A 19,081-nucleotide genomic window follows, 5' to 3' on the forward strand; every position below is an offset into this window, starting at 1 on the left:
AGCATTAGCATGCTTATGTCCGTACTCCTCTCCCCACATCCCATGGAGGCAAGGCAGGTGGGCCAGATGAATAGCTGTATGTGCAATGCGTGGCATTAAAAGAGAGCAACCCTGAGCTTAGGGAACTTGAATCTTTTATAATGGGCAGTAACACGTCTGCCTTTTGGCCTATAGGAGATACTATTATACATGGCAGTAAGCATGTTTCCCTTTGATCCTAAAGGGAGACACTACGTCCATCTCCCAAGGCTTTTCGCTCTACAAACATCCTTGGAAAACTGTGAGAACGTAAGATAGTACCTTTGTTCATAAAATGTGCAGAAATGTGAGACCCATGGGATCTCTGAGCAAACAAATCTTTTCATATATCATTACTTTTGTTTTCCATCAGCACTTTAAATGGCTGCATATAGCTATAAAGGGTGAATCGTTGGGATATAGCATAATGTACTATCAACTCCCGATTTCCTAAGTAATGATCTTTTAGGTTGTTTCCACTTTAAAAGCTTCACTTGGAGATTTCTATTTGGGGCAGAGTGGCAAAAAATAATGCAATCACTTTGGGTGTGTTGTATCTAAGTTGGAGTAGATAGCCATTGGGGTCTCCCTGATTTGAAATCCATGCATCTTGGCCTTATGTATAAATATGCAGTGGCCATGAATGGCCAACATGTCTATCGTCTAAAGATGTTATCCAGAAGAAGACAGGCTCTGTGACGCTGAATATTAATGCTGTTATTTGCAGTCTAGCCTGGACTGGTTTTCTTCTGGAAAATGGAGATATTTCCTGACATTTGTGCTGCTCGCATGTCTGAGCCTCAGACAGAGGCTCCTACTGCCTAGCATGAGCAGGGCCCAGAGAAGTCCATACAAATCCCTATAGCGGAAAGGGAAAAAAATCTCAGGTCCTAATAATGATCATCGTGTCCAAACATCTGGAGAGGGCCTGGTCTGGTGATGGGGATTAAAGAAAGGCAAAACAGTATCATGACCATGTTTAGTCCTAGGAGTTGTGTGCAAGAAAGTACCCAATATGGAGGCTTTCCTGGGGCTATAGGGTCTTCTAAATTATCTAGAATATTGCTGAAGTGACACAAATGGTTGAGACAGGGCCTCCTCAGAGGAAAGGAGAACTAAATGAAACATACCAGGAGAGCCATTTCCTAGTCAATAATGGTCTCAAAAAATTCCAGGTTAAAATTTGTGACAGATGTTGACAGAAAATTGGACTATAAAATGGGAGGAAGAAACTGTAATACTTTTCTGAGTGAGCAATGATCAGTGATTAAACAGCAGTCAAAGCATTGTAATTTTTTTAAGTGAGAGGAGGAGTTGTCCAGTGGGGTCTTCAAAAGTTTTTAGAAAGTATAAAGTGAACTTATTTATTTTTTGAACAAACATTTTTGACACCTGCTATGCTTAATGTTCTTCTAGAAGCTGGAGAATCGATGGCACACAAGACAAATGAGGTTCTAATTCATGGAGTGTCAAGTCTAGAAAACAAACAAATAATAAGTATCTTAAGATCCTTTCAAATAGTGAAGAGTTCCATGGAAAAACAGTATAATGTGATAGGCCAGTGGCTTGGGTGCAAGGTGGAAGCTGGGAAGACATTGCTGGGGAGAGCAGCTAGAGAGGGCTTTTCTGAGCTGAGACATGAAGGGTGCTGTTTGTGGCAAAGGCATTCCAGTCACAGGGAATGGCTGAGGCAAAGCTTATTAGGTGAGAACAAGTGTAACATTTTCAGAGACTAGAAAAGAGATCGGGAACAAAATGTGCTCGAGGCTAGTGACTGGGGAGGGAGAAAAGGAACAAGAGGACCTCAGAGAGGTGTTCAAGGACAGTTGGTGTAATGAATGAGCTGCAGGCATCAGTAAAGGATCTGAAGTTGTGAAGTTTCATGGGTGATGAATGGATTTTTCATGCAACAGAATTGTGGAATCCACATTTATATTGTTTTTAAAGATTACTTTGGTCTCTGTACCTGGGCGGCAGGTGATTGAGCTTTGCATGTAGTTGCTGGTGGTTGGGAAAAGTTTGTAGCAGTAGGTCAGTTTAGATAGGGGTTTATTTTGGAGTAAAACCTACTGAAGTTGTTGATGGATTGGCTCTGAGTGAAGAAGGTAGGAAGGGAATGAAGGATGACTTCTCATTGTGGGGCTTGGGCTACTTAGTGGATGGTGCAGTAATTACTGAGATAAGGAAGAGTGAGGAATGAGTGGGTTTTGGTGGAATGGCATGGGAGCATTACTAATTTTGCTGAAAATTGAAAGGAGACCCTAGTAAATATCTCTGCATGCTTTTTTTCAAAAGAAAACCTTGCATGATAAAAACAATACTTGATATTGAAGTTGCCACCCAATTTTGTTGAGTCATCTTGCGGTACCTAGAGCCTTACCTGGCAAAGGGATGGATGGAAGGATTGACAGATGGATGAATGGAAGAACAACTGGATGAATAGATGGGTAGATGTTTTAGAAAGGAATGTGCAGATTGACTCCCTCCTTTTCTCATATGCAGCTGTGTCTGTGAAGCCATCAAAAGATGTGGGTCCTAGGGATTCTGACCCAAACTACTTTATCCATTCTGAGAGTCAAGGAGGTAGTTTTTCTTAAACACTATCCATAGTTCCTCCCCACGAGACAACACTTCATGGCTCATTTCAACTATAAATGCTGATTTTTTTTTTCACTTTATAAAAATCATCACAATGATTTTTATTTTACCAGACAGGAAGCGCTGCTTGCGGCAATCAGTGAGAAAGATGCAAACATTGCCTTGCTGGAATTGTCTGCCTCCAAAAAGAAAAAGACACAGGAAGAAGTCATGGCCCTCAAGCGGGAAAAAGATCGACTAGTGCATCAGTTAAAGCAGCAGGTGGGGCCTTTTTGCACGAACGGTATGTTTTGCTGGGTTTGGGGTTTTGGGTGCTTTCTCTGGGTTTAGCGACACTTCATTTTGCCATGTCCATCCTGCGGGCTCAAGCAGCTAAAACAGGTAGGAGTGAAATGGCCCAAGTTGTCACTGGAACAACATTTTATTGCTTTTCTGTGTTTTTGTGCATGTGCCTGCTTGTGTGGTTTGCAACCAGCACTGTTTTCCTTTCTTTTGTATTAGCATCATCTCCCCAGAAATAGCTCTCAGCTCTCTTCCTTCCAGTGAACTTTGTATGACTTCTGACTAAATCCTACAAAGTACTAATTAAATTCTGGGCACCTTCTTTCCCATTGGACTTGTTACCTTCTGTCTTACTCCCTTTCTGGGCCCAGTAATAACTCCCATCATCCAGTTCTTTCGATTTCTTTCTCTCCATTCTTCCAACTTTGGTTCTTCAGCTGTTTCCCCCAGGACTTTCTGGCCAAGGACCATCTCCCAGCCCCTGTGCTTGGAGACCTCCCCAGCCATTATTTAGTCAAATATTTTTTTTTATCACCTGTTTGCCCCATTATCCTGTTTTTTCCTCCTTTCTAGGCCAATGTATTTCTTCTGAGGGAAAAGGAAGGAGGGTCAAAATCCTAACTTGTGCAGAAAGTTCTTTGCTTTCTGGAGGGTTTTCTAGAAGTGGCTTAAATGGAAATATTTATACTTGAAGTATATTGCAAAGTCATCCCTGAAATCTTCAGACATTATTTCTCCTCTGTATCCAACTTGAGGGCTTTTGGAATCAATACTTAAAGACATTTGGTTAGATTCTAGCTTCATTATGAAACCCACTCAGCAGGTAATGGCTCAATGGTCTGCGGTCTCACAAGGTGGCTGCCACAGCTTAGCTAAGGCCACCTATGGCTCTGAAGCTCTCCGAATGCCACATGGTACCATGTGGTGTGCATCCATGTTAATTTCAGCCCCCAGGACTGGCTCTCTGCCTGCTAGGGTGATCTGGGCTTAGCACAGTGTGCAAGGTAAATGGAAAGGAAGCCCGAAAACATAAGCTGTCTTCCCTCACAGTTGGGACTTTTTCCCACTTCAGGAAGGAAAAGCCGTCCTTTGGCCCTAAACCAGAGTCTAATTCTCATGGGGCTGCCTTGCAGTGTGAGAGAGAGAGAGAGAGAGAGAAAGCGAGAGAGCACAAGCAAACACCACCACGCCTGGGTGCCCTGTCCTGCAGAGGAAGGGTTCAGTCACTGCCAGACATTGGGGTCATTCCACAGAGCAGCATGCCTTGCTAGTGCTGGCTCCGGGGGTCGGGGGCCACTTACATCTGACCTCTTTGTTTGGGGCTGTGCATCTTCAACACTGGTTTTTCCACCCACTTGGCCACAGAAAGTCAAGTCGGGGCTCCTTCTTTGCTTTCTCTTAATTCCTTTCCTATGTACCCTGCACCCTCCCCTCCTGCACCTAACCATTGTAGCTTTCTCCCACAGGTTTATAGTCCTAGGAAACAGCCCCCGAGCTCGAATATACCATGCACTTGTGATGCTGGCTACAGCTCAGATATTACGGCCAAGTACCACGGGTCCAGCTACGATGCATACATGATCCAAAGGTCTCAGGTCAGTCAGCTGCTAAGAAGATACTCACCCCCACCACTGAAGGTGGGAGTACATAAGAGCTACGTCACATCTTGACCTTCACCTCTTTTGATGATTTCTAGTATCCAGTGGCCATGAAGTCTAGAATCATAGATGATAGCACTATATCTTGATTTGTAATGCAATTTCATTTATTATGTATTTGCCAGTGGTTCTAGTTTTGATGGCCACCCTCCAGGGCCAGCTCTTCTGAAACAGCCTGGCACTGCTGTAAAGACAAGATTGCCAGAGGCCTTGCTGTCAGGCACATTGGATTAAATTTTTCTTTTTGTCTCTTAGATACGTTCCTCCCCAAATCTCCCTTTACTCTTCCCAATAAGGAATTTTTTTTAAGGCTGCTTTTTTTCTTTCTCAACATCATGGAAATGCACTCCTGGATTCCAGGAAGGATTGAGTGTAGCCCTTCAGTTTGCTCCTGGGAAACTGTACAAAGCCTTCATTATTCACGACAGGCTTGGTTTTGGGTATCATGGGGCACATTTGGGAAACCCCAGCCATGCACAGTTAGGCTCCCGCCTGGGCTAAAGCAGGGTCTGAAGGGCTGTTGTGGAAAAGGAGGCAGCAGAGGAGGAGGATGGGCTTCTCTCTGTGACTTAGGTTTGAAATTCTTCCCCACACCCTACTGCCACAGAGCAAGAAAGAATGTGAATTTATGCATCCTTATTGCAAATGAAAATGATTCTAAAAATAATGAGTACTTTGCTTATGCAAGCATGCCCTTTCTATTAAGAGTTTACTTCGTGCCAAGATATGAATGTAGTGTCCCTGAGCAATTTTGTCCCACAGTCCTCACAGCAGCCCTGTGATGTGAATGTCAAGATTACCTCCACTTCTAGAGGCCATAGCTGAGACTCAGAGTATGCAGTAACCAGCCCAAGACACACAGCTTGTAAGTGAGAGCGCTCAGGTTTTGTATAGTCCACCTGAGTTCACACATACCCCACCATGTTCAGGAAGTAATTCACAGTTGCAAGCAGATGGGTATTCCAGGAATTGTGAGGACTGCTTATCTTTGTACACCTGAGGTAAATGCCAAAACCCACTTAAGAATGTTCTCCAGCGATTCACAGAGAGTTGGTTCTGCCTAGAGCTCTTAGACTTAGGGTGTTTGATCACATCAACAACTACTAATACTTCTGAGCTCTCATCATGTGCCAGGCATGGGTCAAAGGGCTTTACATACATTAACTCATCGACTCCCACCAAAGTGGAAGGGCTGATGCTCTTACAGAGAAGGAACCAGAGCTCCAGAGGGATTGGGTGCCCTGATCAGGCTTCACAGCTGCACACACCATGCTTAAAGAGGCTTTTTGCCACACAACTTTAAGTGGATTTTTCAGATGCCATCTGGAGTTGCACTACTTAGGTTGAATTTTGTTTCTAACACTTGTTAGCTGTGTAATCATGAGCAAAATACTGAACTTCCCTGAGCCTCAGTTTCCTCATCTGTAATTTGGGCTAATAACCTAATTTCAAGTATTGTTTATGAGGTATAATATATACAAAGTGATCTGCACATGCCTGCCACACAAATGTGCTATGTATGTGTGAGCTACTGCTACTACTAATTGATTTTATCATCACCAGCTCTTAGAGATAGTTTGATTTTGATTTTGATTTCATCTTTGCTGCTTTTCACATGCCTTGGAGTCACAGCTTGTTGAGAACATACTGTTGAACTGTGGGAGAGCAGACAGTGGTTGGCACTAAATCCTTCTCTGTCCCCCCACCCCTAAAGTCCAAGCGCTTGGGGAGTGGTGAGCAGACATATTAGGAGTTCTAGACCCCAGTTCCCAGTGTGCACTGAACAGGCCCCCAGAACTTATTAAGTTTGTTTGGTCTGTGTAGGTGGCCCACATGGACATCAGTCAAAGAGGACATCCCCAGGAGGGTAGGTCCCCCGAAGTTGTCATCACCTGCATGACTGACTTGGGAGAGAGAGCTCTTTTAGGCACCCAGGCCAATGGGAGGGGAAGGTCATGGGTCTGGGTGTTCACCTGCCCAATGTTCTGCAAGGATTTTGAGGCAGATGGGCTCAGGAGAGATGTTACCCTCTTCAGGCTGCCTTCTGAGCTCATCCCATGCAGGTCTCTCTGCACACACCATTCCCAGGGACTGAACATTAGTAGCTCATTCAACAATCCCCATAACTATTGCATTTTGCCAAGTACGTAGTAGGCACTCAATAAGTATTTGTTGCATGAATGATTGCATGACTTCCATAAGCCAGGTCTATACCAAGTGTTTTGTATATACATAAGTTTATAAACATTGTCTCATTTTTTCCTCATAATCAACCAACTATCCAGCGTATTGCATACCTACCATGTGCCAGGCTCTCTGACAGGTGCTGGGAATTCAACCACAACAGATAATTTACACTCAGTATCCACAATCCCTTCCTCATGGAACTTACTTGTTAAATTAGAGGAGGTAGAGAGAAAGGTCATAAACCATAATATAATAAGGTTATATGGTAGAAAAAAAGGAAAATATAGACCCAGCATAAAGGCACCAGGAGTGCCAGGGTAGGACTGAGGGGCTGATGACACTGTAAAATAGGGTAGACAGGGTGGGCCTCATTGGGAAGAAGACATGTGAGCAGAAACGTGAAGGAGGTGAGAGTGAGCCCTGTGGATATCTAGGGGAAGGATGTTCTGGCAGAGGGAGCAGTCCATGCAAAACCCTTAAGGCAAGAGAGTGCTGGTGTGTTTGGGAATAGCAGGGAGGGCAGTGAGGCTGGAGTGAATAAGCGTGAAGAGGCTAGCCGTCAGAGATGTAATGGGTTGGGGTAGGCTGTGCAGGATCTACTGAGAGTGGTATATTCTGGAGCAGAAGTTATCTGAAGTTAGGAAGCAGAAGGAAGCATGCACCAACCATGCAGCGTCAGAACAGGGAGGACTCCTTCCAGTACCACTCAGAGTGCCATGTTTAAGGTTGCTCTGTTGAGCCCACTCTCCAAATCCCCTGGCTCCAGCCTCAAAGGAGTCCCAGTGCTTAGCTTGCATTGTTTAAAAAGCATTGGCACGCCATTGGAGCCACAAAGAACTAAAACCAGAATTTGCTTGTTATGGCTATTGAGATTTTCAAATAGAATAGAAACAGGGTCCTCCCTGACTTTCTGGCAGTCTCAATAACGTATCATGGGAGTCCAAATCCTGCCTTCTCCTTGCTATGAGGAGGTAGGCAGGTGGACAGTAGTGACCACCTCCATGCCACTGGCCTGCTCAGAGTGGTGGCTATACCTTGGAGAACTGCAGCCAGAGTCTAGGCCAGGCGAGCGGTTCTCAAACCTCAGTGGACTGAAGCATAATCTTTTCTAAAGGTAAATCTCGTGAAATGCTCATCACTCTCTAGCTCTCACTGCTGAAAAGTCTTCCCTGGCTTCCCTTGCTGGTGGAATAAAGACAAATTTAAACCAACGTGCTCTCTGCCTTGTACATGCAATTCCCTTTGCCTGGAACACATTTCCGTCTTTTCCTCACCTAGTTAACACCTACTGGCTCAATTCAATCTCAGTCCAACATCGCTTTTTCAGGGAGGCCTTCTGGGACTTTCTTTCAATTGGGTCAAATCCCCAGTTTGGCACTCTTGTAGCACATGTACATCATTTAATTGCACTGGAACAGATGCAAATTTGCATTTGCTTTGGTGATTACTTGAATAGAAACTATCTGCCCTGCTAGTTAATGAACTCCATGAGGACTGAGAATGTGGCCTCATGACTTTTTTTGTTGTTGTTGACCATTTATCTCCAGGCCTAACACAATTGCGAGCACATGGTAGGCATTCAGCAAATACTTGCTGACTGTATAAATGAATGAGTGAGTGAATTGCCAGGGCAGCTTATTAAAAGAAGAGACTTCTTTGATCTATCCTTACTTTTAGACAAAACTTGGCTTCATAATTCTTCTGACCCTAATATTCCAGGCAGCCACCACCAACTTATAGGAGTTGGTAGAAGACATGGAGACTTGCTTGCCGAATGATGACCACAAAATTGGTGCCGTGTTCTTTCTTACCACGTTGCAACACACTTTGCAGAGATGACTTTTACCATACTGAAATCATTTGCAGTGGTCTTCATATTGAACCTTTCCTTCCGGTCTCTTCACTGTATTCTAGTTCAGATCCCTTCCAGTTCTGGAGGTTCTTCTTGAATTGAATGCCACTGAGTTTCCAGCTATGGCACAGATTACTTGCTGTTATAAAGGGAGTCAGGCCATTTCTTCTCTGAAAACATCTGAGCATCTTATAAAATAATTTGCCTAGACATACCTAAAACTCCTATTAAACACCAGTCAAGAGAGCCAGCGAAGGTGATATGAAACAAGTTCAGAAATTCCAACTATGCTTAACAACAAAAGAATCTTTATGACACTCTTCAGGTGTTGACATTTGAGTTGCTTCTAGGCTGAGCACTGTATAAAGGTAAGAGAGCAGTACAAATTAACTTTCTGTTACTTGTTGCTTACAAAAAGATAAAGGATTAGTTGTAGCTTGGTAGTAGACGTATAAGTCTATCCAATTTTTGTATTCTTCCCAATTCCATTTCTTCACAAGCACACACCTCTGACACTTTTACTCCACCTCTGTTTAAAAAAATCTGCCTTCCAGATTTTTGCAATTTTGGGAGAGGGAGTCAATTGGGAATTAGTTAAGGTATTTATTTATTTATTTATTTATTCATTCATTCATTCATTCATGCTTCTCTAAGGATGCTATAAACAATGTTATTAAAATTTACCACCTTTCCTTCTTTTGTGTCTTGGATCCAATCCCCCCAACTTCTTTCCTCCACCGTTGAAGAAAAGACTGACATCAAAATAATTAATTCTGAAATCATTGGATTTTCCTCCTACTAAAGGGTTTTTGAAGAAAGCTTAAAACTAAATCTTACCCCCTAAGCCTTATTCCCAAATGCTGCCTTGTGTGCTGAAGTAGTGAAATGCACATCCTTGATGAAAATGCCTGTTTAAAATGAGGGCCAGACACTATTGTTTAGTTAAAATTAGAACCAGCTTATTTCTCAGAACTGGTTAGAATACTTTTGTGATCAGAGATAAACTGTGCTTGGTTTTCTTTTCCCCTTCTTACCAGTTCTAGGCATTGCTTTTTGTTACCCGCTGGTCAGTTGGAAACAGAAAGGTGTTGAGACCAGGAGACTAGCACACTGATCCTCTATGTTTTCCCCCAGAGCTTGCAGAGAAGTCCTATGTCCAGGTTAACATTCTGGAGGCTATGCCAGGTCTGCACAGTATAATTGATTTGGGTAGGGTCTGTTCCTCCCCTATCAGGTCCAAACTATCATAGGATTGTCTCTAAGAATTAGCCAAACAGGTATGGCCAAGAGTGAGAGAAGGCAGATGCTGCCCTGGGAAGTAGTCAGGAAAGCTGGATATAAGGATGAGATTCTAGCCAAAGTTGGACCTTGGCAGAGGCAGACCATCCCGTCAAGGAAAGCAGGAAGCACCTGAGTGGGATGGCTGACCAGGCATTTCTTCCCCCTCTACTTGGGACCACACCTTGTTGTGCTCCCCATTTACACTTCCATTACATGGTATGCAGATGACTTTTAATTATCCTTTATGGTTTAGGAGGTGAGCACAGTTGAACAGCAGTGAAGGAGCTCCATGCAATAGAGTTCCCACAGCCTCATGTTGTGGTTGGATGAGTGCCAGAAAAGCTTGATTTGATCCCAGTATTGTAATGCATCACAGGCTCGCCCCAGATCAAATTGCTGAAATGCAAATGCATCGGTTTTCACTGTAGACTCACTTTGGGTTAAGCTGTTCATGACCCACTCGTAGAATCTAGCCACATCTCTATTTATCATCGACTTCAATGCCAAATGTCTTTACAGTTTGTTCTAGAGAACCCCCTTTTAAAAAAGAAATACTCAGATCTCTCCTTGGCAGGCCAAAGGCAAGGCATTCCCATGGAGGTAAAACCTGAACTTTTTGGTGTTACTGAAAATAGTTTACACTTAGTGTCCAAATGATTGGTCAGGATACTAGTCTGCTTTCTTAGCCTGGAGACATTTCTTGCTCTAGGCAGCTGATGCCTCAATCCCAATACTCAGGGAATCCATTTGGTTTGCCAGTGGCAACACAAACTAGCCCTCAAAGATTGTGGAGGAAAAGTGTTTTCTCTGTGTTTCCCAAATCCCTGTTAGAAATGCACCTTTCCAAAGCATCAGGCTGACTCTGATGGACCACTTTTCTGAGTCTTTCTCACTTTTCTGAGTCTCATTTGAATGGTTTTAAAAACCGTTTCAGTTCCCTTCCCTAACTATTCATGGAGCACCTTTGGTGGTGCTGTGTGGGGCACTCTTGGGCTATAGAAGGAAATGTTGATACTTTGTCCTTGAGCCTTGGGTTTTTATCATTTCTACCACCTGTAAGGCAGATATTAGCTCATGAAACAAATGACAGAACAAATTGCTATTTTTTGGTGCCAGAAGTGTTACCCATGTTCTAAAATCTTTGCTTGCTAGAGGGGGCAGGAAATGCTTCCTGCAGAAGTAGGCATTCCTATAGATTTTATGATTGGCAATCCTTAGCCTATCTTTTGTGACAAATGCCTATCCAACTATGATACTTTCTTAAGTTTTCAAGGATCCTAGTGTAAGTATTGCTAGTCTTAGGAAAACTTACTCGTTACTTTTGGAGTATACCTTTAAGTAGAAAAACTTGAAAAGACCAACTTTACCACTTCATTCCCCCACTTTTAGAAATACATACAGGGGGAGATGAATCTGACTTGTAAGTTTTAGAGGGATTTGCCAGCTTTGTTTCAGTCATTTGAAGCACCCCTTGCAGTATCTAGCAGCTGGCAGAGGACATCAGAATAACAGGCTTAGCTGAAGGTGACCAAAAAAGAGAATAGCGTACAAATGCCAAGAAGATCTCTCACGTGCTGTCTTTCTCTTTTTTTTTTAATTCAAATTTCCCATCTGTGCTCTATTTTTAAACATTTATTCTTTAAGTGATAACGCATGTTTTACCAAGCCTCTTACTGGATTAGATATGTTTGAAATCCCCTCAACTTTAACCTGTTCATCACTGCCTCCAAGAGCACTCAGATCTACCACCGAAGCAGAGAGCGTACATGGGGGTAAGTTTCCAAGATGTCAGTCACCAAGGAGCCATTGTATTTTGGGGAGGGAGGGATCCAGCGATTGTGCTGTGTAGACTTGGGGGGGATCTTAGACTGACATTGCTTTATGGGCAATCAAATGTGGGTGTAATGTGTGCAGCATTCTTGCTCTTCATGATAGTTTTTCTACTCACATTTTAGAGTAGAAGGAGCTAACAGTTTTTGCGCTCTTCCTGTATTCCTGGCTCTAGGCTAGGAATTCTAAATATATTATCTCACTTAATTCTCACAAGTCTGAAAACCAGGTGTTATTAATCCCATTTTGGAGATGTGGAAACTGTAGTCCAGAAACTAGGCAAAGATGCCACAGCTAGTGAGAGATCTCATTCGGAAACTCTTTCATGGTCTTCCCAACAGATGTCCCCAAGTTAGTGTGGTACCTCTTAGGTTGTAGCCCCCCTGACCTGGGGCTAAAAAGGAGCATAAAAAAGCAGGCTTTATTCTGTGACCGTGAGCACCACTCCCAGCCCTTCCTGCCGCCTCAGCCGGCTCCCGTCATGACCCCGGGGTCACATGCGCACGCTGGGGAGGGTGACTTATCTCTTCCTGCATCACCAGGCGTCACCCGCTGCCAAGGGGAGAAGGGGCTGCTGGCTTGATCAAGTGTGTTGCATTTTCTGCTTTCCCACATGAAATATTGACATTTGCCTCTTGGAGCCTTTGTGTTTCATTCTCATGATATCTGCTTGAAAGCCTTTTACCCCTTTAGTTTTCCAGTTTCTTCTTCATCATTTAACATACAAAAATAGATTTCTCCTCGTCTCTTTTTTTCTCTCTCCCTCCTTTTCCTCCCTCTCCTCCGTATAATTAAAGTCCTTTCAGGTTGTCTTCACCTTATCATTTCATATGAATTGAAAAAAGATCCGACTTCCTGCCCTTGTGTCTTCCTGATGCTGAATTTCAAAATGAAAGAAAAGTCCTTCCCCTGCCCCATTTTTGCTTTCATAATACCTTTTGAATAACTGTGTTTAAATCGTGCTGATTTTGTCATTGATCAGCATGGTTGCATGGACTGAGTTTACCCTTTCCTGGCTTAAGAATTTTTTCTTTTTTGGCTTTTTCAAGTAATAATTTAACAGGAAAAGGATTTTTCACCCTCCTCTCTCCTGATTACAGAGAGACAATTATCAAACTCAGAATTTAACATTTCCAGTAGTTTCTCTTTACTCTTACTCAACTCCATATTCTTTTTGGGAAATGCCGCTTTCTTTTTTTATCCTCTGCAACATGCAGAGGTAAAAGTTCCAGAATCCCCCATGTTTACTGTTTTTTTTTTTCAATGTGGTATACTATATTAAAAAGTAATAAGGACTATATACACTATTGATACTATGTATAAAATAGATAACTAATGAGAACCTACTGTATAGCACAGGGAACTCAATGCTTTGTGATGACCTAAATGGGAAAGAAATCCAAAAAAGAGGGGATATATGTATATGTATAGCTGATTCACTTTGCTGTACAGTAGAAACTAACAAAATATTGTAAAGCAACTCTACTCCAATAAAAAAATTAAAAAAGAAAAGTAATAAGGACAATTTTGTAACCATCCTTATGTAAATGATACTTTTCATAGTTAAAAGTTTATAAATAAATGTTTTATTGTAAAAATAATAATTCTCATTATAGAAACTTAGAAAAATGTAAATTAAAACTAAAATCACCCATAATCCCACCATGCAGAAATAACTGTCATTAAGATTTATAGTTTCCTACATTCCATTGTGTACATACATATTTGAACAAAGACATGACACACTACATAATAAAGTTTTTTTTAGCTTTATAAATGTTTAATATTGTGTGCATTTTCCCATGTCCTTAAAAGCCTTCAAACACATATATCTTGGTTCTATGATTTCCATCATTGCCATATTTAATTTTATCATTCTCCTATTGTTGGGATTTCAATCGTTTCTAGTTTTTCACTGTTATAATCACACTTGGTGGACATTTCAAAACATACATTTTTTTTTCTGTTATTTTCCTTAAGATTAATGCCCTAAAGTTGAAATATTGGAGTTATGGGCATTTTAAGGATTTTAGAGAATTAAGCAATAGCTCTCTTCTACAGAGTAGTTCGCATTTTAAAATTTTTACATAAATGTCAACTGTTTGTGTTAAGTTTCTTTCTAATAACATACCAGTCATAGATTTGGGAAAGAATATCACTATTCTAGTGTAAGTAGTAGGTAAACTTAGCGAGCAAGAGGCAGAGGCAGGTTTTTATAGCTTCTAAGGGGAGTAGTCATAGGAAAAAATGGTCAGTTCATTCAGCAAATCTTTATTGAGCATCTACTATATGCCAGATACTGTTCTGGACACTGAGGATACCGCAGGGAACAAAACACAAAAATCCCTGCCCCGAGGGAACTTGTATTCTAGTGGAGGACACAAATAAGAAACAAAGACATCAAATAGGTAGCAGGTTAAATGATAATAAATGCTGTGAAGAAAAATGAAGATGCTGTTCTGTGAGGTGTCTGGGGGTGATTTTGAATAGGGCACTCCCAGGGTGCCTCCTTGAGAAAGGGACAGGTGAGCAAAGACTTGCAGAAAGGAGGGGGTGAGCCATGTGGAGCACTGCACAGGGAGGCAGTGGTCAGTGGGGACAAACTGCAGCCAGGAGAGCTGGAATCTCTTCTTCTCAGGTCAGATCCCAAGTGCAGTTGCTGAGTTGACAAGGTGGGGGAGCCAGAACCCCACAACACCAGTGTTTAGATGAGATTAATTTTTTAAAAAATAAGCACACAACAACCAAAACCCTGTGCTCTTATCTCTGCCCTGATAATGGCCATTGGGAAATGCCCGTTGGACACAGCCAGCAAATCTTTATTCCGATGATCTTTGCAACAGTCTGAGAATGGAATTGTGCAAGGAGAAGTTCAGATTGGACAGAGAGGCGGTCCATTTCAGAAAACAGTGACAAATGACTGAACAACAGTGGCAACTTGGAAGGTCCCAGTCCAAGGTGGTTCTTACGCCCCAGAAACCTCCGATTAACCAGTCATCTCGAGGCTGGTTTATTTCCTCTCTCTCATGGCCCAGCAATCCTAGAATTACAAACACAATTCACAAGCCAACCAGAAACCCTACTGCTTTGGGCTACCTTGGGTGTGCCAAAGCCCCTTTAGGTGCTAGGGTGGGAAGCTGGTGTGTGGGTCACAAGGTCAGGCAGCATTTCTATTGTCAGTCTTCTTGGGTTTAGAGGCCTGATACCCTTTAAGATGTCTGACTCCAGCAGCCAACTAGAAAATATGATGTTAAATCTTTAATCTGTAAACAAAACAAGGGAGCCCACCTCACCAGGAAAGCCCTGGCAGTAATAGAAGGTGCAGGTTCTGGGAATGAACCTGGGGGTCAGAGTTTTAGCCCAGCCGTGACCCCCAACACACTAAGAAACCTTGGGTAGCTCGTTTTGCTTCTCTCTCACAGGCTCAGCTTCCCCAGCTGTAAGGTGAAGGGATTAAACTAGCAGACCTCTTAGCTCTTTGCAGTTTTGATAGTCAGAAACGATTCCAGCACATTCATACATATGGTACATTGAGTACTTGGTCTATAGCAAGGACTTTGAGGTTCACAGGCAAGTGGCAGTATTTGCTTTGATGGAGCCTGCAGTTGAGTAGGGAAGATATTAACACAGCTATTATTTCTTGAAGAAATGATATTCTAGGCACAGCATTGTACTTTTGTTATTTTATTACTATCCTCACAAAAACTCAATGAAGTAATACCATCACTGTCCCCACTTTGCAAATGGGGAAACCAAGTCACAGAGCTAGTGAGTGAATCTGCCTTAGGGGTAACACTTTTAACCCCTTTGTTTTCCATTACAGTGCAGTTGCCATCTTTCTTACCAGTGAATGTTTGAGAATTCTAGATTTCAAAGGTGAGAGAGAAAAGGGAAGACTCTAAATTTTGCTCATTTGACTTGTGTGATCCTGACTCATCTTCAGTTATTAGCTGTATGATGGTGAGCAGGTCAACTTACCTTCCTGTGAAAGGGGTATGTTGTTTGCTGTCTAACTCATGGAGAAGCATTATCACGAAGCATCTTCTCTGGGGCAAGATCTTTAAAAACCCTGAGAGCTGCACAAATGTGCAGGATGTTGATCTCAGTTCTTAGGTGCAAAGACAGGGCTATGTTTTTTTCCCCACAGGGTAGCACTGTGCTTTGAGGAATGATGGTCCCAAACAGTCTCTGGTGACAGTCCATTGACGCAAACCTGCTCCGCGTGACTTGTTAGCTTGACCAAAGAAGAAGGAACTTGAGTGACAATGTTCATAAATAGGCCCCCGTCTTCTGCTTTTCTGGGAGCCAGACTGTGATTTATCCTTGAAGAAAAATAAATAGTGCAGAAGGTGCAAACATTGCCTTGAAAGAACCCAGTTCAGTGTGGGTTCAGACATCTTCCTTCCAGGAAAGAGTATCCAGACCTCCCAGCCCCGGTATTGCTTGTCCAGGCTCCTGGGAGGTCTGCTGGGGCCAGGGTCTTCTGAGGTTTCTTGAGATGAGGTCGGGCTTCCAGGCAGAGCCTCTGTGTTCCCGAGCTTTCTAGTGATGCAATCCTTGGTGAGGCAGGGAGACAAAAAGCTGATATTTTGGAGGGGGAAGAGCTATCTCTGGGGGATTATTTTTTATGAACCAAAGACACTTAAGTGTTGCTGATTTATCTTAATAGCAGAGACTATGAGCAAATGTCCCAGTTGCCTCTTTGTGCTTTTGGCACGTATGGATGAGAAATGGAATGGAGCAGACTCGGTCAGAGCTGGCTAGCCCAAAGTACAGAAGTCTTAATCTTCCTCCCTCCAAATATGTAGCTTAGAAATGTTTGCAAAGTTTTCCAAGTTGCAGGTGGACACCCAGCTTTGGCAAGAGGCAAAGTGGGTTCCATCACCGGTTTTCTGCTTCTAAAAAATTTATCTTGGGCTTGAGGGGAGAGATGCCTGCATCTTCCCTAGGTAGTTCTTTAAGCTCAGTTACCATGTTCTGGTTCTAAAGGTACTATTTGTGTATAAAGAAACCTTCTTTTATCATGTGAAGAGCCCTCCTGCTCGTTGTACACATAACTGGGATTCTCAGAGGACATTGCAGGACTAGTCTGCATATCCTCCTCTATCAGGGCTGGAATGAGACCACGCTGAACCCAGCGCCTTAGATGTTAGAGTATAAATTATGTTAAGGCCGTGTTCAATGTTGTAACATTTACTAATCCTTATTAGATACGGATAAATTCTCATGGCTTAATTTGGCATGTTGAGCCAGTTGTTCAGATTGTCTTTGGGGACTGGAAAGGAAATGCACAACTTCAGTGTAATTTTTCTTTTGTTTCTTTAGAATGGGACATAATTTTTTATTGTTAGCTGGTGGAAACTTTGGTGAATTGTGGCCAACTGTGGCTCACCCCCACAGGAAGAAAGCATCAGACTTTAGCTGAGAACATATTCTTTGAAACAAACCAGAATATTTGATTTTTGAAATATCTCCCCACTTTAAAAACATGCTGTCCAACAAATATTAATGTTCTGACCCAGACCAAGAGAATTGAGGAAGTAGAAAGCTACAATTTCCCTCTGAGGAAAATTTTAGAGTGATGTGTGATGCTTTAGTTTAATAATAACTCCACTGAGCATGGAAATAGTCTATAAGGATGCAGGTACAGTGACGAGAATTCACAGAGCATCCTTTTCACCCTTGGTTCTTACTTTCTCCAAAGTGGAAGGAGCTAGATGTTGGCTACATGTCAGGCATTTCACATTCCTTTACCAAGTCACCCACATATACATGACTTTGGGCACATCCTGTCACTTTATTTTCATTTCTGGAATTTGGTCAAAAATATACTTGATAAAAGTTCTCCCTTTTTGCTGCCAGTTTTATATTGAAACTCATTGTTGAATATTTTAAATTGCTTGAGTTGAATCTATTGTCCTGTTCTTTATTCTTTTTTTTAGCATCTCATATAGTTTGATTGTCAGTCAAGCATGCTCATTAATCACCTTTAGGGGACTCAAATCTTGTCAATTTTGACGAGTTTGATCAAGTTTGGGGTGTTATTGAATCAGTTGATATTATAGCTGCGAAATTATTTAAGTGAGATTCTTATTCTGTTCATAATTACAGGTTTGTTTTAACAGATCTGTTTTGCAGATTTTTATGAGCAGGCATTCTCCTGGGCAAATCCACCATGATTCTCAGTGAGGTTAGGGTAGGCAATTTTCCACCTCTGGGGTGGTTTTTCAGAATAATAGTCGTGTAAAAAAGCCCATTTCTGTCATCTTAGCAACACCCAATTTTCAGCTTCTGCTGAGAGCAGGATCCAAAATTATCCTATCTCATTATGAAATTCTGTTGAAAAATGTTAGTCCCTGTGCACTGTGCACAAAAGCCAAATTACTTTTGGAATGTTCTGTGGAACTCTGGGAATTCAGATAGGGATCAAGGAAATAGCACAACATCTTTTCCCCTCCTTTGCTCAATCTGTTGATTGATTTGTAGGCAATTATTCTCCTTACCTTGAACCCTCTGAAGTAAAGTTTTGGGTCTAACTCCTATTGTTTTTCGTTGATTCCTTTATTTGCTTTTTAAGTATTTATATTTTGTTCCCAAACTCAGAGAATGCGAAGAAAAGTCCCGAGAAAGCAGAGGGCTCATTCTCCATTTAAAGCAGTATTCTCCTAATAATTTGCCAGGATGCTAAGACGTTTCTCAGATCTTTTACACTGCTGAAATGTAAATCAAAGAAAGAGCTTCTGGAACAAACCAAACAAAAACCACACACTTATTCAGGGACAAAGTCAGAATATGGTCATACTGGTTTTTATACTCAACAATGCTAAGATCTTTATGGCATGTACGCATCCTAAGACTTCACAGAGGCATCCCTAAGGAAGTGAGAAAACTTAAAAAAGAGGAAGAAAGGGTTCTTTCCTGATTATTCTTCAGTAGTAGCATACCAAGAACAGATAGTGAAAAATACTGGACCTTTTCTAAGTTATTCCCAGCATCGAACTTCTACAAGTCTTAATGCTGTGCCCCATAGTCTCATAGATAAAGAAGGAAGGTCACAAATTAGAGTGGAAAAAAAAAGGAATTTCTGGTTCTCTGTAATGTTTCTGGCTGTATCAGGCATACTTCTCAAAAACAATTTGTGTGTGTCTTAAAGTTTAAAATAGTTATATTAATTGCAGCAGCACTTCCTAAACCTGGCTGTCTTTTGACATGGACTTTTGAGATTCTTCCTCACCTTCACCAAATACCAGCTGGAGGGCCAGCCCAATGACCTGCACCCTCAGAATCTCAGAGGAAGGACACCAAAAGCTGATGAATCTAACAGACCAGCATTTGGGAGGCATCGAGCTGCTAAAGGAGAACAGCAACCCTTACC

At 42.1% G+C, this 19,081-nt stretch overlaps 1 protein-coding gene across 1 annotated transcript in view; it reads left to right on the forward strand.

The window, feature by feature from the left end:
- ERC2 (ELKS/RAB6-interacting/CAST family member 2) overlaps nucleotides 1-19,081 on the forward strand; it is a 913,064-nt gene that overhangs the window by 687,207 nt on the left and 206,776 nt on the right. Inside the window, exons 15-16 of the mRNA XM_057705261.1 lie at nucleotides 2,730-2,877; nucleotides 4,365-4,493. Coding sequence (XP_057561244.1) covers nucleotides 2,730-2,877; nucleotides 4,365-4,493 — 277 coding nt within the window. The remainder of the gene's footprint in view (nucleotides 1-2,729; nucleotides 2,878-4,364; nucleotides 4,494-19,081) is intronic.

This window comes from Hippopotamus amphibius, chromosome 13, assembly GCF_030028045.1.
Source record: "Hippopotamus amphibius kiboko isolate mHipAmp2 chromosome 13, mHipAmp2.hap2, whole genome shotgun sequence".
Lineage (NCBI taxonomy): Eukaryota > Metazoa > Chordata > Mammalia > Artiodactyla > Hippopotamidae > Hippopotamus > Hippopotamus amphibius.